Source organism: Stenella coeruleoalba, assembly GCF_951394435.1.
Source record: "Stenella coeruleoalba genome assembly, chromosome: 2".
NCBI lineage: Eukaryota > Metazoa > Chordata > Mammalia > Artiodactyla > Delphinidae > Stenella > Stenella coeruleoalba.
Window position 1 is genome coordinate 162728478 of NC_137147.1, and position 27974 is coordinate 162756451.

The 27974-nt window shown below is 38.2% G+C and overlaps 1 protein-coding gene across 3 annotated transcripts; it reads left to right on the top strand.

The window, feature by feature from the left end:
* Window positions 1–27: 27 nt before the first annotated feature.
* On the top strand, window positions 28–27974 carry SEC61A2 (SEC61 translocon subunit alpha 2). 3 transcript variants are annotated; one of them, XM_079912675.1, is made up of 12 exons: window positions 28–118; window positions 2239–2306; window positions 3396–3461; window positions 10593–10671; window positions 14790–14921; window positions 15047–15156; window positions 19565–19718; window positions 20694–20854; window positions 21173–21370; window positions 23773–23964; window positions 24434–24510; window positions 26919–27974. In XM_079912675.1, the coding sequence occupies exons 1-12, from the start codon at window positions 112–114 to the stop codon at window positions 27103–27105; spliced, it is 1431 nt and encodes a 476-aa protein (XP_079768801.1). In that variant the 5' UTR covers window positions 28–111; the 3' UTR covers window positions 27106–27974. The 3 variants fall into 3 exon arrangements, with proteins under 3 accessions (XP_079768801.1, XP_079768800.1, XP_079768799.1); XM_079912674.1 differs by lacking the exon at window positions 28–118 and adding an exon at window positions 189–353; XM_079912673.1 differs by lacking the exon at window positions 28–118 and adding an exon at window positions 603–1701.

Here is a 27974-nt window from a genome sequence, read left to right on the forward strand (position 1 = left end):
GCGGGGCGGGCCGGAGCGTGTCGGGAGCGGGTGCCGAGGCCCGAGCCGCGGGACCCGAGCGAAGGCCGCGCTGAGGTCGCAGGGCCCCGCCGGGCCGCTCTAGCCGCCGCCATGGGCAGTGAGTAGCGGCGGCGAGGCCTTCGCCGGGGGCGCGGGCGCCGACGGGCCGCGGGCGGTGGGGCAGGCGACCGCCCGGGAGCGCTTAGCCCGCGGGCCGGGGAGACGCGGGCCGCGCCGGGCCGCTGAGGAGGGCGCGAGCCGGGGGCCTCCGCGGAGGCTCCTCCAGCCGTGCGAGGCCTCGCCCGGGCCGGCTGCGGGGTCGGGACCCGGAGGTCCGGGGTCTGCGCATCTTGGTGGGTGGCGAGGAGCGGCACACGGCGCGGAGAGGCCATTGGTTTTGGGGGCGGGGAGTTAGGGAACCAGGGGAAACCTGGACCACTTCTAATTTTTCAGGCAGGAGCTTAGGAAACTCATATTTTTAGTCCCAAATCACCGTTCTTTGGCATGTTAGTTGTGATGAATGAGGGTCCCTGACTTGTTTCATTTTTTAAAAAGTGATGCATGGCGTGTAGTTTCGGGGAGGAAAGGAGGCGATTGGTGGCATAAAGTTTTCTTTAAAATTTTCATTTCAGTCATTCTGTAGTGTGTACTGAAAACTAAACGTGTCTCAGGTTGTGTAAGCCTTAGGGACAAGGCCTTGCATAATGGGGATCTTTTGAGGGCCCTCTCCCAAACCCTCAACACCAGGAACCTTCACATCGCTGTTGGGGTGACTGTTGTATTAGTGGATTCCCGCAAACCCAAGCTGTGCACCCACTGGCCAGCTAGCTAACTAGTGGACATTTGGGGGAAGCTGGAAAGGAAGTAGAGGAGACCCTTGGTCTTGAATTAGCGGTATAATGGGTTAAATTCTGCAGCACAAGAATAGACAAGTGGCAGACAAAAAAGCATTGCTTTTTACATAAATACTCCAACACGGATGATCTTAAGCCAAGAGATCAGGGAGGGGAGCTTGGGTGGAAGTGGGAAGGAAAAGGGGTAAAGGGGTTCTAGGAAGTTTCCCGATGTGATTGACATTGGTTTTACATTAGAGATGAACACTTTCATAATTCAGATTTGCTTTCCAGATCGTCTGAAATGGTACTTGGGTAACAAAACATCTGCCCATGAGAATTTCTGAATTCTGTCAAACATCAGTGGCTGCCATCATTTTGAGAGGTTTTATAAAAAGACAATATAGTCAGATCAACTATACTTCAATAAAATAAATTTAAAAAATATATAGTGTGGTCAACTTTTGGCTAACTGCTGAAGTGTAATTACCCATGTCAGTTTAAAAATGATATCCTGATGTTCATATATACAGAATCCAGTGTTTGTAAGGGAAGATGATCATGACTAATACCTAGTTGTGGCTTTTTGTGTTTCTGTACGTTATAGACGCTGGCAAAGACTGAGAGATTATCATCTTCATCCTTCAGTTCTTTGGCAGGACTTTGACTTAAGCCGTGCCAGAAGAGAGTGCCTATCCTTAAAGAACCTTGGTTTATCTTTTCAATATTATGAGTTGTCTGGGAAAACAGTACTTTCTAATGAAATGTAGTTGTCATTCTCTGGGCTGATGATTGTACATACACAAGTACTTTGAGATCCTTTTGTGGGAGAGTGACCAAGCAATGAATAGCGACTTAGTGAAATGAGGTAGAGATTGTATACAGTACTTTGAAAACCTACCTATAGAAGGTTGTTCCGTGATCTTTCTCATTTATGCATTTCAGCATTTTTCAGTCCCCAATTAAGTCAGTCCTGCAGTTACAGCCCATTTCCTGTTGTACTTTACTTCTCTGATATGTCCTATTTCCTTCTGTAATGCATGGTCTTGTGAGTACACTGCATTTACTCCTTTTGATGTAGTGGTGCTCACTGAATTATTCCTTTTCTGTATATATAAAAGGGGTGAGATTCAAGCATGAGGAAGCAAAATTGTGGTACAAGGATACTTGTATTACTTTGCTTCTGCTGACCAGCCCTTAAACCCTTTGGGCTCCTTTGTCCCGTGAATTATTTCTCTTCCCTTATGTATTTGAAATGGCGAGCATTATGGTTAATTCATTTTGGGGGGTGTGGATGGGATGGATTGCCATTAAAAGAAAACATTTGTATTTGACTCTGAAAAGATACATCTCTTTTTAAAAACTTTGTAATAGGGACATTTATTCTTTTTTTATTTTTTAACAGTCAAATTTTTAGAAGTTATCAAACCTTTCTGTGCAGTTCTACCAGAAATTCAGAAACCTGAAAGGAAAGTAAGTATAATATTTTAGTAATATAGAGGGTAGCTAAATGACTTATTCTGTTAAACTATCTAGATTGATTTATTTTCCCCAATGTTTTTCTGGTTGTAATTGGAAAAATATTACCTGTTCCTTCTCCTTGCAAGAGGCACAAAGTGAATAAAACTAGTGTAGACCTTTTAAATCTAGTTTATCTCATGGTTTCAAAACTGACTGTTCTTTAAGTTGTAACGTTTCCAAACCAAGTGTTTCTTTGGTCTGTGTGTTATAAGATATAGTATTCTCCTGTCCATTGTGGTCTACCGCACTAGGAATGACCCAGTCTGTTGGGTCAGTTTTGATGAGTACACTGTTGCACATAAATGGATTGCAACTGTGCAGTTAATATACCTCCCATTTCTTGATTCGTTCAGTACAAAGAAAAAAATCACAGAAATGCATTCGGAAGATATTGACCACATCTAATTGTTCTTCCATCATTGTACGCCTTTGGAACTGAGGCATTTCTATTCCAGAAATATTGTTAATCCCAAACTGGTCAGTTCCCAGACATTGCTCTTTTACTGTATGCTCAATTTCGCATGGAACTAACCAGAATAGGGACTAAAAAGAGTAAAGTAAGACTTCTGTTAAACTTACTGTTTATTTAGAAGTATATTTCTTTTTTTATTGCTTTGAGGTTATAAAAATAGTTGTTCCAGTTACATGTAAGGCATCCCAAGAAACTTTAGCTTTTCATATTCTATGAAACATTCACAGAATAATATTACAGGCAGTCCTAGCTTTCCACAATACAGTGTTAACTGAAATGTGTGCGTATTAGATCTGTGTCTTTTCATCCTTTTCAGTCTCAGTTAATGTGGTACAATGCCTTGAGGCCAGCCTGTATTTAAGTTGTACTTAATTCTGGAAAAAGTAAAGGAAGATGTTTGAGAAGTTTAGCTGTTTGCTTTAGCTGCTACTAACTAGGGCGAGAGTATTTTAAGAGTAAATAATAGGAGCATGTCATGATGGGGAATGCTGGTTAAGGTTTAATATGGATTTTTCTTTATATTTGCTATTTCTTGGTTTTGATTGATCATTCTTTGTTTTCTTGCACAGATCCAGTTTAGAGAGAAGGTACTATGGACTGCTATAACTCTCTTCATCTTCTTAGTATGTTGTCAGGTATGTAACCAAACATTAAACAAATGTCTGTACTGTTATTCTAAGGTCTTGGTTGGTTAGAATTTGAGAAACTTATTTTAGTTCAAATAGTAAATATACTGAATTATTTTGAGCAACATCATTTTTTAAAAATTATTTTTAATTGAACTGTAGTTGATTTACAATGTTATCTTAGTTCTAGTGTACGACAAAGTGATTCATTATACATTTTTTTTTTTCATATTCTTTTCCATTATGGTTTATTACAGGATACTGAATATAGTTCCCTGTGCTATACAGTAGGACCTTGTTGTTTATCCATTATGTATATAATAGTTTGTATCTGCTAACCCCAACCTCCCAATCCATCCTCTCCCCCCACCCTTGGCAACCACAGGTCTGTTCTCTATATCTGTGAGTCTGTTTCTGTTTCATAAATAAGTTCATTTGTGTTATATTTTAGATTCCACATATAAGTGATATCATATGGTATTTGTCTTTCTCTTTCTGACTTACTTCACTTAGTATGATAATCTCTGTGTCCATCCATGTTGCTGCAGATGGCATCATTTCATTCTTTTTTATGGCTAGGTAATGTTCCATAGTATATATGTCTGTGTATATGTTCCTATATGTGTGTGTGTATATAATACACACACACACACACACACACACACACACACACCCCCCACATCTTCTTTATCCATTCATCTGTCAATGGACCTTTAGATTGCTTTTGTAAATAGGAGCATCATCATTTTAATCTGAGTTGATAGTGAAAATGGTTATCTTCTACTGTGTATTTCTTTTGGTTTACTAGTGGGTTTGAACATATTTTCTTTTTTCCCCTTACTTTTCAGTTAATGATCTTTACCTGTTTTTTCCTTGAGATTTTTAAAATTGATTTATGACAGGTTTTTTATTTTTATTTATTTATTTATTTATTTTGCGGTACATGGGCCTCTCACTGTTGTGGCCTCTCCTGTTGCGGAGCACAGGCTCCGGACGCGCAGGCTCAGCGGCCATGGCTCACGAGCCCAGCCGCTCTGCAGCATGTGGGATCTTCCTGGACCGGGGCACGAACCTGTGTCCCCTGCATCGGCAGGCGGACTCTCAACCACTGCGCCACCAGGGAAGCCCCTATGACAGGTTTTTATATATAAAAGTGTTAAATCTTTGACATGTATAGGGCAAATATTTTTCCACTTTGTTTGCTTTTAATCATGTTGTAAATTTATGTATTAATTAAAAAATCTCCAATAGCCAAATTCTAGAATCCTAGGGATATTCTGTGTTTATAAATTAATAAAGTTCAATGATGCTTTTTAGTAAAATTTCACAGAGATTAAGTTCATAAAATGAGGATAAAATGTGACCTGCCCATGTCACAGGGTTATTGTATTGTGAGGATTAAATTAGATAATTTAAGTAAAGTTCTTTGAGGGTTTGAAAAGTACCAATATACATATAAGAAAGTTTAAAAAAATTACATGAGGAAGGAGTAGAACAAATAAAGTCCATAATCTGGGGAAAAGCCAAATTTATTTTTTTGAAAAGTGAAACTATTTGATCATTAAAATATTTTACTATTATACTTTGTTGGAAATTCTTTTGCATGGTCAGGGAGAGTGAACTTTTGAAAAACACAGACAAGTAGAAAAAAAGAAGAATCATCCATATTCCTACCATCTTGTTTTAACATCTTGGAAATTCCCCTCCCCTCCATTAAAAAAAAAAAAATCAACTTTTTAAGGGTACAATTTATGTACAGCAAAATATACTCATTTCTAAGTGTACATTTTAAAGAGTTTTGACAAATGTATGCATCTACATACCTACTATCTCAGTGGGTATAGAACATTTCTGTTACTCCAGAATGTTTCTTGTACTCTTAGTCAGTTCCCACCTCACCCCATTCTCAGGCAACCACTGATCTGCTATTTCTATAATTTGCTTTGTCTTTTCTAGAATTTCATGTACATGGAGTGATACAGTGTCTAACTTCTTCATCAGCTTTTTGAGATTCATCCATGGTGTTGATTGTATCCATGTTGATTGTATCACAGTTTGTTCATCTTGTCACCTGTTATTGGACATTCGGGTTGTTTCCACATGTTGGCTATAACAAATAAAGTTGCTATGAACGTTCCCGTACAAGGCTTTCTGTGGATATTTGTTTTCATTTCTCTTAGGTGAATACCTATGAGTAGAATTGCTAAGGTTTATGGTAAATGTATGTTCAACTTTGTGAGAAACTAACTCTTTTCCAAGTGGTCCCATCAGCCGTATAGGAGTTCTGGTTGCTCTGCATCGTTGTTTATTCTTAGTATTGTTCAGCATTCTAATATTAGCCATTCTAATGGATGAGGTTTTTTTTCATTTTTATTGTAATTGAAGTATAGTTGATTTATAATATTGTGTTAGTTTCAGGTGTACAGCAAAGTGATTCAGTTATATATATATATATTTTTTTCAGATTATTTTCCATTATAGGTTATTATAAGATATTGAATATACCTTCCTGTGCTAAACAGTAAATCCTTGTTGCTTATCTATTTTATGTATAGCAGTTTGTATCTGTTAATCCTGTACTTCTAATTTATCCCTCCCCCATCTTTCTTTCCCCTTTGGTAACCATAAAGTTTATTTTCTATGTCAGTCTGTTTCTGTTTTGTTTATAGATTCATTTATGTTATTTTTTAGATTCCACATGTAAATGATATTTGTCTTTCCCTGACTTAATTCACTAAGTATAATATTGTCTAGGTCCATTCATGTTGCTGCAAATGGCAATATTCCATTCTTTTTTATGGCTGAATAATATTCCATTGTACACACACACACACACACACACACACACACACATCTTAAACCAGTTGCCTGCTGATGGACACTTAGGTTGCTTCCGTGTTTTGGCTGTTGTAAATCATGCTGCTGTCAACATTGGGGTGCATGTATATTTTTTTTTTTTTTTTTTTTTTTTTTTTTTTTGCGGTACGCAGGCCTCTCACTGCTGTGGCCTCTCCTGTTGCGGAGCACAGGCTCTGGACACGCAGGCCCAGCGGCCATGGCTCACGGGCCCAGCTGCTCCGCGGCATGTGGGATCCTCCCAGACCGGAGCACGAACCCGTGTCCCCTGCATCGGCAGGCGGACCCCCAGCCACTGTGCCACCAGGGAAGCCCACATGTATCTTTTTGAATTAGAGTTTTCTCTGGTCATATACCTAGGAGTGAGATTGCTGGATTTTATGGTAGCTCTATTTTTAATTTTTTAAGGACCCTCCTGTTTTCCATTTCCATCAAAGTATAGGAAGGTTCTCTTTTCTCCATGGTGAGGTTTTAACTTGTATTTCCCTGGTCAATGATACTGAGCAGCTTTCTCATATGCTTATTGGGTATTTATCTTTTGTAAAGTGTTCTTTCCCCAGATATTTTGCCCATTAAAAAAAATTGCATTTTTGTCTGTTAGTGAATTATATGCATTTTAAAATATTTTCTGGATACAAGTCCTTCATCAGATATATGTATTGTGAATATTTTCTCGTAGTCTATGGCTTGCCTTTTCATTTTCTTAACAAAACTTTTTGAGCAGAAGTTTTTAATTTCGATGAAGTTCATTTTATCTTTCTCTTTGATTGCTCATGGTTTTTGTTTCCTATCTAAGAAATGTTTGCCTATTTTAAGGTTGTGAAGATTTTCTCCTGTATTCTTCTAAATATTTTACAGTTTTAGCTTGTATGTTTTGGTCTATGATCTATTCCAAGTTAATTTTTGTGTATGGCGTGAGGTAAGGTTAGGGTTCATTTTTTTCTATATGCATAACCAGTTGTTGAAAAGGCTCTCCTTTCTCCATTGAATTACTTCGGCATCTTTGTTGAAAATCAGTTAGCCATATAAGCATGGATCTATTTTTGTACTCTCAGTTCTGTTCCATTGATCATATTCCATCGTTATGGTAAACCATAACTCTTTTGATTAATGTAGCTTTAAACTGAGTCCTGTAATTAGGTTGTAAAAGTCATCCAACTTTGTTCTTTCTTTTCAAAATGATTTTGTCTATTCTAGGTCACTCATATTTCCATCTGAATTTTAGAATCAGCTTGTCATTTTCTTTAAGAAAGTCTCCTGGCATTACGATTTTTATTGCTTTGAATATATAGGTCAATTTAGAGAGCATTACCATCTTAATATTGAATCTTCTAATCCAAGGGTCTGCAAACATTTTTTTTGTAAAGGGCCAGATAGTAAATATTTGCAGCTTTGCAGCTGGAGCCCAAGAAAACCCAAGAAGAAGAAAACATAACTTGAGTTACATTTCTTAAAGTGTGACATTTCTCATGACTGTTTCATGCCATAAATTAATTTATGCATTTTATGTTACCTCATTATTTTTTTTCTGTAATGTGTTTACATGGTTGTCAAGCTGTACCTTTTTTTGTGTGTGTGTGGTACGCGGGCCTCTCACTGCTGTGGCCTCTCCCGTTGTGGAGCACAGCCTCCGGACGCGCAGGCCCAGCGGCCATGGCTCACAGGCCCAGCCGCTCCGCGGCCTGTGGGATCTTCCCAGACCAGGGCACGAACCCGTGTCCCCTGCAGCGGCAGGTGGACTCTCAACCACTGCGCCACCAGAGAAGCCCAAGCTGTACCTTTTTGTCTTTTTCACGCTTAGGCAGTTTGGCCCAGGGCTGGTGATTTCTTGATTCTCTTTCCACTGAATCTCAAACAGAGAGAGCCACAGTTTTCCCCTCCCAGCCACAGTTGAAGGGTTTGGGGTCTCGTGTTCTCCATAGTGTTTTTTTAGCTTGAGGGACTGGTGGGAGGTGAGATCAACTGAGAGAAGTGCCATAAATGCCACCTGGGCTCTGCTCTCTTGCTAGACTTTTGTTACGTGTCTTGTGAGGGTCCTCACCACCTGACTGAGGAGGGCTTTATTCCATTACTGACCTCAGATCGCTCCCCAGTTCCTGACTCAGTGTAGCCCTGTAATTGTCAGTTGCACCAGAGAGAGCCCCGTTCCTGGCTTCTCTCATCCATTTCCTCTCAGCTGCCAAAGGAGGCAGGAGAGATGAGGATATCTGTGCAGCCCGCTCTTCTCCAGGTTTGGAGTGTTGTGGGGATTCTGTGCCCTTCTCTTTGTGATGGTTGGAGCAGTTTCATGCTGAGTCCCTATTCCTCGATTGTTGTTTTCTCCCCGCCTATGACCATCAAGTTTATGATTCTTTTTCTTGTTTGGCTGCTTTATAGATATTTTTCCTTTAGATTTTTAAATTCTTTTACTATTTTACATGTTTTGAAAAATGTGTTTTCTTATGTATTGGGGAGGGAAATTCTGTAACCTGATCACTCACGGCTTGCCATTTTAGCCCAGAAATATCTTGCTTGGTTTCAGTGCTCACTGCGTTTGGAGATCCCTACTACTAATTTTCTATTTGTCCATCTGATTGGTTCAGGGTTTCCATTCAAGCATGAAATGCTTGTTTCTCTGAAGTGTATACTGTATTTTGTGAAGTTGAAACTGATTATTTTATGTAATATAGGGCAAAGCCTGAAAGTCTGCAACTTTGAGAGTCATAGAAAATAGCTCCTGTTGCTGCCCTTGTTGGACGTGGTCCTGTAACTATGGAATTTACTAAGAGGAGTAAAGTTAGACACTGAGTTTAATCCTGTTGACTACGGGAACGGAGGGAATACCATTACTTAGGGATGGTTGGCTGACTCTTGTTTGTTATCCCGCAAAGCATCTAATCATGGAGGTAATGGCTATCTCTACGAGACTCAATTAAGGAAGGTAATTTGATTGATTGGTCTCTCCCCCACTTAGGGAATATTGTGATATGGACTATCCTGTAGTGTTAATTGGTTTTTATTCAATAACTTCCTTTCTCCCCATCTCTCACATTAGCTGAAGAGTGTTTGCATCTATAGGGTGCACACAAAATATTGTGCTTCTTGCTTCTGCTAACCCAGCTAATATATTCAGATGTCCAAAGAGGTTTAGGTTGACCAGATGACCTGTTTAAAATTGCTGGCAGCATCTTTTGGAACTTTTTTTTTTTTAAATCAACTTCATATAGGGAAGGTTTATGAAATTGGAAGTGTATTTTTCTCCTACATGGTGAGGGAGGGGGTATGGTCAAGTGCTGTGTTCTGAACATGGGTCGTATAGTAGGAAGCATTCTGAAGTTAAGGTTTGTTTTTTTTTTTCTGATTAAAAGGTAATATGTGTTCATTATAGAAAATATGATAAATGCTGAAAAGAATATAGAAGAAAAAAACAACAGTAATCCCACCGCCTGTGAATAATCACTGTTCAAGATTAAAAAAAAATTTACACCTAGTTTTTTCTTCTATGCATATTTTTACAGTGTTGATCTTTTACTTTATTTATACAGTTTCATACCATTCTTTTTATACTAGGTTTCCTCAACAATGGCACTGAAGTTTAGGCTGGATAATTCTTTGCGGTGGGGGACTGTCCCATAAATTGTAGGATGTTCAGCGTCTCTGACCTCTACCCACTAATGCCAGTAGCACCCCCCTCAAGTTGGGACAACCAAAAGTGTCTTCCTATATTGCCAGATGTCCCCTGGGGGGGCAAAGTTGCCCCAGCTTGAGAACCATTGTTTTATACTTAATATTACAACATAAGCACATCCTCATACTGTTAGAAGCTTCATAGTATAATTTTTAATGGCTGCATAGTATTCTACTGTATATCTCGTCTTCAGTCTTACATTTGGAGTATGGCCGTGGCTGTCACTAGTACCCATAGCTTTCCAAGATTATTCTGTGATGTGGTAGATATATCCTGTACTGATAGGAGCATTTTCTTTAATTGCAAAAACATAAAATTTACCAACTTAACCATTTTTAAGTGTGCAGTTCAGTAGTGTTACATATATTCACATTGTTGTGTAACATATCTCCATACTGATAGGAATATTTACTAGTGAAATGTTGTAAGTAATGATTCCCATTGTTTTTATTTTCATTAAAGAACTTGACTTTTAAAGTATGCTTGTTTTGTTATTGAACATGAGAAGTAGTGGGTTTTTTTTAAGTATTGCAGATATTAAGTGAATGCATTATAAATTAAGTTCAAACTTAATTTATATAATACATTTTTATAAAATATTTTATGTAATCTTATAGATACCACTATTTGGAATCATGTCATCAGATTCTGCAGATCCTTTCTACTGGATGAGAGTTATTCTTGCATCCAACAGAGGTATATGCTGCTTTTCTTTTGCCTCCATGCTAGTACTGACATCAAATAGATGTGAAAATGTGGAAACAACTATTTTTTGATGTCTATGGGGAGGGGCAGTATATGGTAAAAGAAACTCATTGCCTAGGAGAAGAGACAAACATAAAGATAATTACAAACCTGTGTATTTATTGTAATAATAGAAGTATGTACAGAGTATAGAGTTACGACAGAATGGAGTGATTAGCATTGTCTAGAGCTTTGGTTCTCCATCTTTTTGTGAGTCATGTTTCCTTTGAGAATCTAATTAAATTTATCTGTACTCTCCCTAGAAAAATGCATGTACATTCACACGTGCAGATTTTTCATAAAATCTCAGGAGATTTCCTGGACTCTCTGAAGTGTATTCTTGAGTTTCTCATGGGACTGAAAGCCTGATCTGTGGTGCCAGGGAGGAGATGATGCTGGGAGAGCATTTGGGTTAGAATTCAGCCTGTGGACCGTCGGGAGAGGGAAGCCTGAGTCACAGCACACATGCATGAGGACACGGGGTGCAGGCTGGGGATTCGGGTGGGGGATGCTGATCAGTGAGGCTGAGAGATAGGGAGGGCTTTTGGGGTGGGTTTTTTCCTACATCAAAAAAGTAACATTTGTTTGTTATAAAAAAAAATGCACCAACATTTCAGATTTGTATAAAGCTGAAAATGAAGGTCTCGCTTCTCAGGGGTAACTCCTGGGAAGACAACAGATTGGTGAATAACCGTCTAGACCTTTTATCTGAATATATATTCATATATATGAATTTATATACTTTTTTTAAAAACTGAAAAGTAAGATCTACTATATAACTATTCTGCTACTTGGTGTGTTTACTTAATATCTTGGATGACCTATTTTACTGAATGGCCATATACTATTCCATTATATGGATGTGCCACGATTTCTTTAATCATTCATTCAGGTATTTATTGAGTTCTTCCTATGAGTGGAGCTTTGTGCTAGGTGCTGAGATTAGAGCAGTGATCAAGACAGTGATGCTGTTGTCGTGGAGTTTATGTTACTCTATTTGGGGAGGTAGACTCTACATGAACTGTATCTTGGGAGGGGGAAGGGACATTTGAGCATAGACCTGCAGGACGTGAGAGAAGGCCGTGTGAAGATCTGGGGGACGAACCTTCCCCCAGGGAATAGCAAGTGCAAAGGCCCTGAGGTGCGAGTATGCTTAATGTGTTCCAAGAACAATGAGGAGGATGGTGTGATTGGAAGAAAAAAGGAAAGGGGAAACGTGGTAGGACATGATGCTGCAGATGAATCCAAGAGCCAGATTATGAGGCTTGTAGACAGTAAGGAGTGTGTTTTAGGTATGACCCCAAGGCCTGTAGGATCTGTCATGCATGTAGTTTTTTTCCCAATTTTATATCATTATAATCAATGCTACCATGACTACTATCATACTCTTCTGTAAGTTTTTAATAGAATGAATTTCTAGAAGTTTAACTGCTTGTTTACAAGGAATGTACACTTAAATTTTTGATAGATATTGTTAAATTGTCTTTCAAAAGCTTTGAATTATTTTATACACTCTGCTATGGTGTATGAGAATGACCATTTCGCTTCCAATAGGGGATAATATTTGTCCTTTAGTATTTGTGTTAGACAAGTAAAAATTGGTATCTGGTATTTAATTTGTATTTCTTTATGTGTTGGTGAGCTTGAACATCATCTTATATTTTTATTGAATATTTCTATTTCTTCTATGAGTGGACTTGTTATAAGTCATAGGAAATTACTGACTGGTTTAAACACAAAAATGGAATTTACTGGAAGGATACTAGTCATTTTTTGGAACCCAAAGAGGAGGTAGAACAACTAAGCCTTGTGGAGAGAGAACCAGCTTTCAGACCTCAGCAGCAGGGGCAGGGAACCTTGTCTTTGTGATCTAGCTTCAACAACTCCTGGGTTCTTCAGTTCTCAGTTCAGAATTAGAAATTACCAGGATTTCCACCAGACCCAGCCAGCTTTGGTTACAGTTTCAGGGTTACATAGTACAGATTTGGGTGCTGGGGTTTCCTCTTATGTTGTTGGTATTTTCCTGAGAAAAGAGCATTATTGGGAGTGGCCATGCCATTTATCTTTTTTATTTTTCTATTTTTTTTGCGGGGGGGGGCCTATATTCCCTGTGTTGTACAACACACCCTTGAGGCCGTCTTATACCCAGTAGTTTTAACCTCCCACTCCCCACCCTATATTGCCCCCGCCCACCGCCACTGGTAACCTCTAGTTTGTTCTCTGTATCCGTGAGCCCGCTTCTTTTCTCGTTATATTCACTAGTTTGTTGTATTTTTTAGATTGCACTTATAAGTGATATCATATAGTATTTGTCTTTCTCTGACTTATTCACTGCTGTTTGTTCATTTTAAAATTCATTTGTAAGAATTCTTTGCCCTTTAGACATACGAGCTCTTTGTTACTTGTGTTCATTTTTCTTTTAACTATTACCCTGTCTTTTGCCACATGGAGGTTTCACAGTTGTATCTAATCATATCGTCCATTTTTTGCTTGTGGCCTTTATGTATTTTGTTATAGAAAGGCTTAGAGAGGCTTTTTCTTTTGCAAGATTATAAGCATACTCACTTCTGGTACTTTTGTATTTTGTCTTTTATGGTTATATTTTCTAAATCTGTGGCCTTTATTTTAATGTAAGTCATGAGATAAGGAATCTAGGCTTAATTTTCTATATTGGCCAGTTATTTGCCAAGGTCCATTTATCCTTCTTTTCCCTATTGAGTGGAAGTGCCATATTTCCTAAATGAAATGTTCATTAAAGCTTGACTGGATTAATTTTTGGACTAGATCCATTTGACAGTTTTAAATTTTGGTGATTTAATATAAAAAGAAATCTCCCTACCTGCCTACTAGCTTTAATGATAAAACATATTTTTATCTTTTCCCATTGAGGAAGTATCTGAGAAAACATGAAGAATCCATTTAAGATGCCATATTTTTTAAAAATTTATTTTATTCAAGTATAGTTGATTTACAGTGTTGTGATAATTTCCGCTGTACAGCAAAGTGATTCAGTTATACATATATACATTCTTTTTCATATTCGTTTACATTATGGTTTATCACAGGATACTGAATATAGTTCCCTGTGCTATACAGTAGGACCTTGTTGTTTATCCATTCTCTATATAATAGTATGCATCTGCTAATCCCAAACTCCCAAACCGTCCCTCTCCCAACCCCCTCCCCCTTGGCAACCACAAGTCTGTTCTCTATGTCTGTGAGTCCGCTTCGTAGATAAGTTCATTAACAATAGAAACATGTTGATAACCAGACTAAAATAACAGGAAATGATTTTCCATTTAAATATTTAAATGAAATCAAACTGTACATGCTATTTTTGAATATTTTTCCTATCCACTATGTCATTAACATTTTTCATGCCACTCAACATTCTACAACATTGATTTTGATGACTTTCTATATAATTTTATATTTTGAATTAGAAGAGTCACAGCTATTCATTTTTGTGTGTGTGTGTGTATGGTACGCGGGCCTCTCACTGCTGTGGCCTCTCCCATTGCGGAGCACAGGCTCCGGACGCGCAGGCTCAGCGGCCATGGCTCACGGGCCCAGCCGCTCCGCAGCATGTGGGATCTTCCCGGACCGGGGCACAAACCCGTGTCCCCTGCATCGGCAGGCAGACTCTCAACCACTGCGCCACCAGGGAAGCCCCACAGATATTCTTAAATATCATCTTTTTATTAACTTGTTATTTAATTTTTGGGCTTTTAAAATCCTGCGTTAAAATGTTTAGTGTACATTTTAAAAATAGTGATTTGGACAGAAATCTTGGACAATTTCTTTCAAAGGATTTCTTTAACAATTTAAGTTTAGAATTCACAGAAATTTACATTTTTGTAGTATTTATAGTAATTTTGATTAATGCATTGTTGTGAGGTTGTGTTAATAAATGAGAGGGTTTTTTTTAGCAGTTAATGTTTAGAAAATGAAAATTTGCTTGTTAACATTTAACATGTATTTCATAGACATAATTAAGGACTGGGACTCTTCTAAATTAATCTGCATTGGATATCGTAAAGATTATTTACTTTTTTCCCCTTCCTTTACAGGAACGTTAATGGAATTGGGTATCTCCCCAATTGTAACATCTGGTTTGATTATGCAGTTGTTAGCTGGAGCCAAAATCATTGAAGTTGGAGATACACCCAAAGATAGAGCCCTATTCAATGGAGCCCAGAAACGTGAGCATCAGTACAATTAATAAAGAGCCTTTTCCAAATTTGAGAATTTTGTGGCAAAGATGTTTTTCTAGTCTTTTTTGTCTTTGGTTATAAGCATGTACTCCTTTTCCCCCAATTTTTGTCAGTATTTGGTATGATCATTACCATTGGGCAAGCCATTGTGTATGTCATGACGGGCATGTATGGGGATCCCGCTGAAATGGGTGCTGGAATCTGTCTCCTTATCATCATTCAGGTAAGAAATACAATTTTTCATATGGATAACAAAAAAGTTTGTTCCTTCTTTTCTTTTGAAACAATTCTTTAGGTGATTGATATACTCATTTTCTTACTTTATTGAAGTGACATGTATAAGTTGTTTTGATGTTAAAAATTAAAATAGCCCCGTAGATGTCTAATAATTATGGATCAATCAACTGTATTTCACTGATTCTAAGATGCACATTTTTCACATTTTGATGTCTCTGAAATCAGGATGTTTTCTTAGAGTTGATGCAGTCACACGTGCGGTCAGCCAGGTGGCGGTCGTGATGGTAGGCATTGCCTGCATGTGTACGTCAACTTGGTCAAAGCTGTTTATATCGTCCCTATATCACTTGGTTATATGCATTGTTGATAAAACATGTCGTTGAGTTTAACTGCTGTTTAAAATGTCTTCCAACAGTCTGCTGTGATTTGTTATTGAAATGAAGAGTTATTGTGTATAAACAGAGGCACAGAAAGAGCAAGTTAGATGATAAACATCTATGTCTAAGTCTAAACTTTTTTTTAAGTAGAAAATAAAAAATTCTTTGTAATAGGTTATTGTGTCATAGTTTAATTGAAGTATTTTTTTCTTTCTTAATGACACACATAATAGTGTTACAAATAATAGTATCTTACAGTAAGTGAAATACCATATAAACACACATGTATATCCTATGGATTTTTTAAATGGATATTTTGGAATGGAATTTTTGAAGGCCAACGTGATTTTCCCTCTACTAAGTATCTTAAAATGTGTAAAGTTTGGAAGATATTTCTCTAATGTAGTCATTAAAAATCCTTTAGAGAAGTTACCCAGGAATGGACTGTACTTAAGTTATATAATAGTTATTTACTGGATTTTGAAAAGAAGCTTGCTTAAGTTAAACACTAAACGTCTAGAGTCCTGGTTATCTTGGAGATGCCTCTTGTTCACTCTACGAAATTAGGATTAATTTAGGAAAAAAATTTTTTAATGGTCAAAAGGATCAAAGTCAGAAAAATAGTTTAAAATAAAACTAAAACACCAGTTTATTAGTATATATATACATTGAGAAATACAACCATTTCGGATTGGCATGCTTGACCATCTTTTTTTTTTATAGGAAATCTTATATAGGAAACAAATCATAGTAAGAAGATTGTTTAGTGAGTATGATTCAGAACAAGGAGAATGGGATTGTTGAGGTGTTTATTGGGCATCATTAACACATATCACATATCACAGGGCTTTTCTAATGAAATGGAAATATTTCATCTTTTAACCAGGGGAGGAATCTTTAATGGACTATTAAGTAGTTTTCTGAGCCCCAATGAGTTCCCATTTGGTATAAGGTACACTTCTTTAAAGGATAACTTTGTCATTATTTCTCCATTTAAAAAACACCTTGGGGGCTTCCCTGGTGGCGCAGTGATTGAGAGTCCGCCTCCCGATGCTGGGGACACGAGTTCGTGCCCCCGTCCGGAAAGATCCCACGTGCCGCGGGGTGGCTGGGCCCGTGAGCCCTGGCCGCTGAGCCTGTGTGTCCGGAGCCTGTGCTCTGCAGCGGGAGAGGCTGCAACAGTGAGAAGCCCGCGTACCACCAAAAAAAAAAAAAAAAATAAAAAAAAAATAAAAAAAAAAAAAAAATAAATAAAAAACACCTTGGGACTTCCCTGGTGGTCCAGTGGTTAAGACTCCGTGCTTCCACTGCAGGGGACACGGGTTCGATCCCTGGTCAGGGAAGTTTCACAGGCCGCATAGTGTGGCCAAAAAGAAAAAGTAAGAAAATTTAAAAAAAAATAAAAAACACCTTGACTGGCAAATTTACAACCCCGGGGAATTAGAGGAAGAAGAGTTGCAATGGATGGGAAAGAAGATCCTCTGAAAACTGGTTTTAGTATCTTTCAGTTCTTTGACATGAGGATACTGATACACCAATTTTTGCCTTATTTTGTTTCTTTACAGCATTTGCTTTGTGACCCATAGTTAGAATAACCCTGTTTTCTAAAAGACACTCAAAATTGGCATCTTGCTCTAAGAACATTATGCATCAGTAAAATTTTTCTAGTATTTTAGTAAGGGTGTATTTATATTCTTAAGGAACCTCAGCTGACCAGTTCTGGGTTAGTTAGTGAAAGTATTGACTTCTTATGAAGTCAGTTATGAATTTGAATTGATAAAAAATGGAGTTAAGCTATTGTAATTTTTTTTCCATACCAGAAATCAAGGAATAGTTAAATTCCTGGAACGGAACAAGTGAAGTGGGTATATACTAAGTTGTTTACATAAATTCTGGTGCACAAATATTTGTCTTGTGGTTAATCCTTCTAGTGTTAATGTATAGAGAAATTTTTCACATTTGATCATAGGTGGGTAGTGACCCATTGCATCTTTTTAAGGCTTTGCTAACATTGAAAATGTGTAGATTTGCTAAAGAGATGTGATTAGGTCAGTGTGTTTCCACCTAGAGATTTTGAAAACTGTGTGCATGCTGTTATGTAAGGTATTTCTCACCTTAATTATTCTTGTTTCATTCACATGGTCAGTGTTTTTCCACTAGTGAGTTTTGGAATCTAAATAGTGGGTCTTGATTAAAATTTTAAAAAAGAGTAGAGAGAGTATCAGTGTGCATGGCACATAGTAGAGGTAAGTATTATTTTGTCAAACTGAGTTGTGTGTGTGTGCGTGCACGCATGAGCAAGGTTGAAATGTTTAAGTGTTATTTTTATACATACTTTAGAGATTCATATGTATTGAACATTCTAGAAGGCATGCAATTAATATTCAGTTTTTTTATCAACTGTTCTAGTCAATGAGATGCTGTCAGTTTCTGATTTCTCATTCCCTGCGTAGGCATGCATGCTTTTTACCATCTCTTATTCCTTTAGTTATAGAAACCATTTCTCATTTAGGTTTCTCTGTAATTCCTTTGTCCAGTTAGAGAAGCATGAGTTTGATTTTCACCAGATATAAATGAATCACCCTCTAGTCTGATGGACATTGGTGTGAACAGGGGTTTGGAGAATTATCGTTGTTTCAGAGCTGCCTGTGTGACCTTGGACAGGTCATTTAATTAGAAGTCCATGAAAACACTGGTTGGCTGATGGTTTGTGGACAGCTATCATGCCCTGTAGAGGGTGGGCTTCTGTATTTCTGATGGGGAGTATGTACTTGTTACATAACTGTGGTCAAAATAAAATCTCAGTAGTTAAGTCCTAACTTGTCTTTTATCTTGTCAAATTGGTAAAGTTGGTTTTCAAACAGTAAAGAATTTGTGAGCTCTCTTAGGAGTTTTGAGAATTTTACCTTTTTTACAGTCCATTGAAATTCAAATTTAAAGATTGTAAACAGACAAGTTAGGCTCTGTACAGCCATTGAAATGACAGTTAAGGAAAAGAAAAAACACGGTAAGGTAAGCATGCTTCAAATAGTGTACTGTAGTTTTCTCTTCTTAACAGGGATATTGGGTGAACTGAGTAAGGAACGAGGGTGGGAGGCTTCAGAGCTGGGAGGAATGGAAGGAGCATCTCCTCATGTCTGTAGGAGGGTGTCTTTGAAGTGGGGACAGGTGTGAGATTGGGGGCCTAGAAGCACATTTTCTTCCCCCCTTGATTAGGTTACTGAAGTGTGGGGAAGGAGTCACATGACCAAAGAGGTCACTTGTAAAGCTATGGATTATTTCTAATTGATACATACTTTTATTGATGTTTTCTCCAAGAGGAAAATTAAGAATTTTCAATTTCACATAAAGTTAGTATGCTTTCTTTTTTAAAAAAAAAAATCATGAACTTAAGAACCTGGTGAACCCTTAATTGTTTTCAGATTTATATTCAGTTTTTGTCACTGTATGTATTGAATGCATTTTTACATTGTTAAAATCTGTGTACATATTTGTGCTCTACTTTTTGACTTATTCTATTGTATATTTTATATATAATACACATATATAAAATCTATAATACTTAAAAATGTATCTGCATAGTTCACATGCTTTTCCTTTAATGGCCTATAAAATTGCATCTTGTTACTGTGTCATAATTCATTTGGTCTTTTACTTACTTGAAGCTATTTGGAATGCTTTTCAGTTTCTTGCTGTCATAAATGCTACAACTTTGTGAACATTTTTGTTTTAGGGTGCTTTTCAATAGGTCTTATTTAAACATTATAAGAGAAATATAAATATACTTTAAAAGTCAAAGTGTCTGCTTTATAATGTAACAACATTTCCAGTCCTCATTTTCAGAATTGGCTTCTGATGAAACTAAATCAGGTTAGATGCAGGGTGTCATAATAGTGATACTGCATCGACTATGTTTTAGTGTTGAAAATGCCTGTACTTTGAAAGTAGTCAGTGGTGTTCACTGCCCCTTTCTGAGTTTATTCTTGCTTCAGCTTACTTGCATTTCTTTCCCCACAGTTGTTTGTTGCTGGTTTGATTGTGCTGCTGTTAGATGAGCTGCTACAGAAGGGTTACGGCTTGGGGTCTGGGATTTCCCTCTTTATTGCCACCAACATCTGTGAAACCATTGTCTGGAAGGCCTTTAGTCCCACTACCATTAACACTGGCAGAGGTACAACGCACAGGGACGCAACTGCATGGGTTTGGCCGGGTGTGTGCTGAGAGGAGCACGAGGTGGTGGAGCGGGACTGCCGACAGACGCCCTGGTTTGCTGTCCCAGGCGACGGCGGATGTCAGGTGTTCCAAAGCTGATAAGCAGAGATTGGTGGAGTATGAACTGTTGCTTCAGAAAGAATAGTATCTAAAATTTAGCCTCTGCTCATTTAAAATTTCAGTGGTTGCAAACATTTAAAAAATTTTATTTGCCTAAGCCATTGTTGCAGAAGTCATTGATTTTGACTGATTTCAGCATTCCTCGAGGGATAAAAAGGTAGTGGATTTCAGATTAAAAAAACATCATTTATTGCATCATCAGGGAGTACTAGTACTTTTGCTGCTGTTCTCCTTGGCTTTGTAATAGCACCTAAATTATGAAATATTTCATTGTGTTTCCCCTTACCCATCTCCACTTCTCTCAAATGCCATCCAAGATTTGTAATGGTTAACATCTAACCTGGTCCCAGCCTTAAGAAAAAAGCGGTGATGGTTTATTAATATACTTAGTAAAATGAATTAAAGGCAAGCTTGGTAGAGTAATGTCTGTCTTTCAACTCTGACATCTTTATTCTGCTTTGCTGCTTCTTTTCCCCATCTCCCCCCACCCCACCTCTGAATGTTCTTTTCCCTTCCCTAAAGTAAAGGTGAGGCAAATCATTATGAACTAAATATTTGCTTTGGTTTATTCTACTTTGTTTTCATCAAGAATAGTCTCTTGAGAAAACTTAAGATTTATGAAAAAAAAGACATATTTGCCTCAATGATGTAAATATTTTTTAGAAGCTCCACACATGGCTGTATCATAAACATAGATGAATTATCTGGACTCATATTTTCTGCCTTGTACTGGAGCTTCAAGGTTATTTGTTTTTGACTTTTGGGACAACTTTGGGTAATGAAGCTACAGCCGATTTCTATCTTGATTTATCAGGTACCGAGTTTGAGGGTGCAGTCATAGCTCTCTTTCATTTACTGGCCACCAGGACAGACAAAGTTCGAGCTCTAAGGGAGGCTTTCTATCGTCAGAATTTACCCAATCTCATGAACCTCATTGCTACAGTTTTCGTGTTTGCTGTTGTTATATATTTTCAGGTAAGTATACTTTCTTCGCTGAAGTTAAGTGGAGTGTGGATTTTTATTTTGCTCTTAAAGAGGAGAATACCATTTGAAATGTTAGCAGCTAAGTCAGTGTTTCAAAATCTAGTTAGGCAAATAATTCCATCGTTTAGACTCTGAGGTGCAAAATATTAGCAATTATGAAGTAGAAAAGGATTTCTATTTCTGTGTGTCTCTGTGGAAGGGAAAGTTTGTTAGCATTGTCTTTGCAAAGTCCCTCCTGTGACTGTTTGCCTCGTCTGGAGTCGTGGTACGTGCAGCCTCTCCGCCTCACTCCTAAGCTTCCTTTTTCAGGGATTTCGTGTGGACCTGCCCATTAAGTCGGCCCGGTACCGAGGGCAGTACAGCAGCTACCCCATCAAGCTCTTCTACACCTCCAACATCCCCATCATCCTGCAGTCGGCCCTGGTGTCCAACCTGTATGTTATTTCCCAGATGCTGTCAGTTCGATTTAGTGGCAACTTTTTAGTAAATTTACTAGGACAGTGGGCTGTGAGTATTTCATTATTTATTCTAAGTATTCAAATTTATTGTAATTTGCATTTCATGCTTTTAACTGAAAGAGATGAGCCATAATTGAAGCAGTTGCTATATATAACACTTCCAGATTCATTTACCTGTAGCCCAGTTTATCATTTATTTGGAAGAGTTATAAAACTGTAAGCATTGTAAAACTAAGATTGGCCGAGTACTGTACTATTTTACGTCTAGGAAGCATTTTCACATCTCGTTTGAGTGACCTTTTAGGTTAAAATCACAGTTGCTCTTATGAAAGTGATTCCCTGTTTTGTAATCTTATTCCTCTATTGTCTAGAATAATGGTTTTTTCCAAGAAGCTATCTGCTGATTATATAGGATACCGAAATCATCCTCTCCTGCCTCCCCCGCCATTTTTCACGGCCCAAATGGCAGTAAATAAGAAAGGCACATAATAACTATATTGAAGAGAGAACAGTTGCTAGAAATGGAATCCAGTAAATTCTGCCTTCCTCTTTTAGATTTTCATCATAGCTCCTAAAGCAATCCAGCCACATTGTGATTGAGGTGTGAGTTATTGTAGGATTGAATTTTTTTTTTTTGGCTGCGTTGGGTCTTCGTTGCTGCGCACGGGATGGGCTTTCTCTAGTTGCGGCGCGCAGACTTCTCATTTTGGTGGCTTCTCTTGTTGCGGAGCCCGGGCTCTAGGCACACCGGCTTCAGTAGTTGCAGCATGTGGCTCAGTAGTTGCGGCACGTGGGCCCTAGAGCGTGCGGGCTTCAGTAGTTGCGGCGCGTGAGCTCTAGAGTGCAGGCTTAGTAGTTGTGGCACACGGGCTTAGTTGCTCCGCAGCATGTGGGATCTTCCCGGACCAGGGATCAAACTCATGTCCCATGCACTGGCAGGCAGATTCTTAACCATTGGGCCACAAGGGAAGTCCAGGATTGAATTTTGACTGGTTTAAATTTTCACCTGACCAAGGAGTGTTTTTTCCCCCTTAAAACTACAGAATTAGAGAAGAGTAAGAGCCTTTATTGTTTTCAGAATATGTAATTCTAGAATTTGTATTCCCCCAAAGAACTATTTTTTTAGTCATTCCTGAAATACGGTGCTTATTCTATGCATTTGTCTTAACGTGCTACCTTTTGTATTGTAAGTTGTAGCGACGTATCTTTCTGCATTTACTGAAGGCCATTTTTAAAATGTAAAGTTTAATAGGATGAAACAGTAATTCTTGAAAGGCAGTTGAAGGAAGTATGATTCCCTTTATCCAGAATAGTTGACCCTTGAACATGGGTTTGAGCTGTACGGGTTCATTTAGACGCAGGTTGTTTTCAGTAGTAAACACTTCAGTACTGCATGGTCTGCAGCAGGTTGAATCCTGCAATGCAGAACTGCGGATACGGAGGAGCCGTGTACACGGAGGAGTAACAATAACTTATATGTGGATTTCGACTTCATGGAGGGTTGGTGCCCTAACCCCCTCGTTCAAGGGTCAGCTGGACTCCTTTTCCATTCATTTAACAGAAATTGGATTGCCTGTGGTGAGGGGAGGGACTGTCCCTCCCCTCATGAGCTAATAATCTGGCAGTCATTATTACTATGATAATTTCACAGTAATAAATGCACTGAGTGGTTGTATAGATTGTGTTGTGATCTTAATGAGATTTTTTTTTAAAGTGAGAGAGCTATTGGGAAGTTTAATTTGTCAGGGCTTTTGATTTAGAATCAGTGATTCTAGGGGCACAGTAAATGAATCATTTGGAAATTGTAAATTCAGGAACCAGACATTTTAATCATTGCATCCAAAAATTGCTTTCCCACCATCTATGCCCAGAACTTCTATTTAATATGAGCAAATACATGTTATTCCCATTTCTTTTACTATAAAAATTCTTAAATGTTTGTGTGGATTAAAAAATCCCTTTATACTTATTAAAAGACTACTCTTTACAATATACAAATCATATAAAGTTTAGGTAGTGAGTCGTTAGTCTTCTGTTAATATTTCAGTTGATTGCATTCTTAATAGCATACCTTGAAGTGAAAGAATATGTATGTACTCTTACATAGTTCAGAAAATTTCTGACTCTAAATGTTATCAGAGATCGACGTGATCTATTCCTGTCTTCAGGAAGAGAAGATTCTTCTTGTGGAAGTATTATAATTTTTTTTAAAAATTGCTCTTCTGTTAATATATTCACAATGTCTTATGTAATAGACACTCACTATATAATTTTTTTTTTACTCACTATATAATTTTGTAAGGGTGAAGATATCAGACACAAAAGTAAATCCTTTAAGTTACATAGAATCATTAGCTGTAGGTGCTTTGAGCTTAAAACATCATCATAATTTTTGAGGAGTTTGAAGTCACAGAAATGTGACCATTTGTGCTTTTTATTCTTGTTCTATAGGACGTCAGTGGGGGAGGACCTGCTCGTTCTTACCCAGTGGGGGGCCTTTGTTACTACCTTTCTCCTCCTGAGTCCATGGGCGCCATATTTGAGGATCCTGTCCATGTGGTTGTTTATATCATCTTCATGTTGGGATCATGTGCATTCTTTTCTAAGACATGGATAGAGGTGTCTGGTTCCTCAGCCAAAGATGTAAGTATTTGGTTTGTTTGAAAATGAAAAAAAAAATTCATAATTTTTAGGTGTCAAATGGTAATTGATACACTTAATTACTTTTGTAATTTTAAACTCAAATTCATACATTCTTAATGAGGTAATGTCATCCCCAGGGAGTTAAAAACTACAGGTAGTTCCTGGAAAGTGAAAAATTCTTAGATTTTACAATGGTTTGTGACCATCCAAAGCTCAACTCTACCCGACAAAGTCTTATTCCTTAGTATTTAATTTCTCTTTAGGGAGGTGATAATTAAGGAAAGATTGAGAAACCCTGGCTTAAGGTATGGATAATGTGGTTGTGCAGCATTGTAGCCTCAGGGAATATTATGATATGACAGTGTCTACTTCAGTCTTCCTGTATTTTCTGTGGAGAGCACTTCACACAGAACCTAGTAGTAAACAGTGAAATAGAGTTTGATTTTAAAAGTTGTTTTTCTCTTTGCAGGTAGCTAAACAGCTTAAAGAACAGCAAATGGTAATGAGAGGCCACAGGGATACCTCTATGGTTCATGAGCTTAATAGGTAAGGAAGGCCATTAGACTCAGTCTTGGATAGGAGAGAGAGAGAATGTGTTACACACACACACGTGTTCTTGGTTTTTCAATCTATCATTTGTTCTCAGATGTTATTTAAATTCATATTTGAAGCACTTTTCTTCTACTTAACACAAAAGAACCAAAATTTAACACAAAAGTGAATTGTTCTCCACATCAGAATTGACACCTAAATTATTATTTTAATTGAAATTATGTTCCCTTCACTGCTCAGCCCAGTGTTAAAATGCTGTAGGTCAGAGGTCCTCGTCTGGCTGCACTTAAAACCACCTGGGAGCTTTTAAAAAATACTGATATCCCGCCTCTAGGAATTGTGATTTATCTGGTCTGAGGTGGGTCCCAGGCATCAGTTTTTTGTTTTTGTTTTTGTTTTGTACGCAGGCCTCTCACTGTTGTGGCCTCTCCCATTGCGGAGCACAGGCTCCGGACGCGCAGGCTCAACGGCCATGGCTCACGGGCCTAGCTGCTCCGCGGCATGTGGGATCTTCCCAGACCGGGGCACGAACCCATGTCCCCTGCATCGGCAGGCGGACTCTCAACCACTGCGCCACCAGGGAAACCCCCGTTTTTTGTTTTTTGATAACAGTTTATTGAGATATAATTCACATATCATGTAATTTACTCATTTGAAATATACAGTTTAGTGGGGTTTTGTTTTTAGTATATTCTGAGTGTGTAATCATTACAATATAATTTTTAAAACATTTTCATCACCTGGAAAGAAACCTTGTACCTATTAGTTATTCTCCATTCCTACCCACCCTCCCACCTCCCAGCCCCAGGCTTTTTATCTAGTGTCTGTAGATTTGCCTGTTCTGGACATTTCATATAAATGGAGTTATATGTGATCCTTTGTGACTGTCTTTTTCACGTAGCATAATGTTTTTGGGGTTCATTCATTATTCGTGAATAATATTCCCTTGTATGGATGTACCATGTTTTGTCTATCCATTCATCAGTTGATGGAAATTTTGGTTGTTTCCACTTTTTGGCTGTCGTGAATAATGCTGTTGTGAACGTACTTGTTCAGCTTTTGTGTGGACATATGTTTTCATTTCTCTCAGAGTGGAACTATTGGGTTGGGTAGTAACTGTGTTGAACGTGTTGAGGAACTGCCAGACCCTTCTCCAGAGCAGCTGCCCCATTCTGCATCCAGCTGCAGTGTCTGGAGCTGCTGCACGTCCTCACCAGCACTAATTCTTGTTTTGATTTTAGCCACCTAGTAGGTATGAAGTGGTGTCTCATTGTGGTTTTGATTTGCGTCTCCCTGATGAGTAATGATGTTAAGCATCTTCTCATGTGTTAATTAGCCGTTCAAATATGTTCTTTGGAGAAATGTCTCTTCTTTTGCTCATTTAAAATTTCTAATTGGGTTGTCTTTTTATTACTGTTTATAAGGGTAAAAAAAATATTTTGGATGTATCTCATCAGGTAAATGATTTGCAAATATTTTGTCCCATTCTGTGGGTTGTCTTTTCACTTTCTTGATGGTGTCCTTTGATGCACAAATTTTTAATTTTGATATTCAGTTTTTCTATTTCTTCTTTGGTTTCTTTGTGCTGTTTTTGGTATTGTATCTAAGAAGCCAGGGTCACAAAGATTAATCCTCTTATGTTTAGGTCTGTGACAACTCTGAGCTCATTTTTGTTTCATGTGAGATAGGGGTCCAGATTCCTTCTTTTCCATGTGGATAGCCAAGTGTTCCAGAACCATTTGTTGAAAAGGCATTGGTATTTTAAACTTTTTATTTACAACATGGAATAGATTGCAGAGTGGTATAATGAACCCCTGCGTTCAACTGTATCCAGCTTTAGTCGTTATCCTTCTCCCATTCTTGTTTCATCTACTGTCTTCCCCATCCATGGTCCCTCGCCCCCATCTTTTTTCCCCCTCTGGAGTATTTTAAATACAATCCCATTATTTTTAACAGTTCTCCAGGTGATATTAACATGTGGCCAAGGTTGAATTACTATTGAATAGGGTCATCCAAATCTTGTCACATAAATTTGATACTTAGAAAGCATTTTGATATTTACTCTTCATCTACGAGAGGGAGCTAAAGGTTACCCACTTACAAACAATATTAAACATTCCAATACTTAAATCACAGTTGAGGATTCTCCTCTTCTGCTGTAAAAATCATGTATTGCCTTTCTTGGCTATTAACTGGTTTCTTGAAATCAGATCATTTCTTGAGTCAGATCATTCCTTTCATCATTTTCATCAACACATAACTGTGCACAGCCCTGGACGAATCGTCAGTACTGCGGACAGTTCCCTGGCGCGTTAGTTCAATTTTCTTCTGCCTGTTACTGCTGCTTCCTGCTGCCCCTTCCTGTGGGCCTCCCCTGCCTGACTCGGGGTTTTGTCTTCCAGGTACATCCCCACGGCGGCTGCGTTTGGGGGCTTGTGCATCGGCGCCCTGTCGGTGTTGGCCGACTTCCTCGGGGCCATTGGCTCGGGCACTGGAATTCTGCTTGCAGTCACCATTATTTATCAGTATTTTGAAATATTTGTTAAGGAACAGGCTGAAGTTGGCGGGATGGGTGCTTTGTTTTTCTAAATGTTCCAGTATTTTTGTGTGTGTGAAAGGGAAAATATTTTGACTCATTGTTTTTGTCAGATAATGCTGGCTCCCCTTTTCTTCTCTCACAGTTTGTTTTCAAGTGTTGACCGTCTCATTCCTGAAATGGGCACGGAGCTAAGCCTGTGTGCAGCATTAGTACCAGCTGCCTTAACATTAAAGTTTACATTATTCATTAAAAAACCTACATGCAGTGTTGCCTGTGATGCTGGAAACCAATGTACCTGCCTTGCCATGTTCGGTTGTGACGGTGAGATGGTGACGTGGATCAGTTTTGCACACAACATTCAGGACACTCAGTATTCCCCCCACTTGTTTAAAAATAAATGCAGTTCAGATTGCCACTTTCCAGTATTTTTGAGCTTATTTAATGAGTTCTGGATCATTTATATCTAATCTATATTTTAGATATAATTACTTTTTATACTTTTTTAACTCATAGTATCCACATTCCCACCCTCCCCCATTTTATTTGTTCCTCCTCAAAGCAGCCACTTAGCCCAGATGAGCAGAATCAAGCTTTCAGAGTCAAATCTGTCACCAGAAACAACTGCTTATAATTACTCTGCCTGTTTTCCATTCCCCTTTCCTCCCAGGGACAGCACAGTCGGTGCTGTTTTACTGTATCGGCTATGCCTTGGAATTCCAACACGTCACTTGAGAATACTCTTCAAGATACTATACCCCAGTTTTTTTTTTTTTTTAATCCCTAAAGCAAAGATCTAATTCTCAAGCAATGTCTGTAGTTCAGTGGGGGTGAACAATGAGTAATTCATGCTAGGAATCTGTATATGTTGTTGTACTTTATAGCAGCAACATGAGTGTAAACAGTAGACAATAAAATTTTA

Bases quoted from the DNA above. Each gene is read 5' to 3' on its own strand.
- SEC61A2 (XM_079912675.1), top strand. The intron at 14,922-15,046 runs GTGAGCATCAGT...AATTTTTGTCAG, and splicing joins ATTCAATGGAGCCCAGAAAC to TATTTGGTATGATCATTACC. The intron at 19,719-20,693 runs GTACAACGCACA...TTGATTTATCAG, and splicing joins TACCATTAACACTGGCAGAG to GTACCGAGTTTGAGGGTGCA.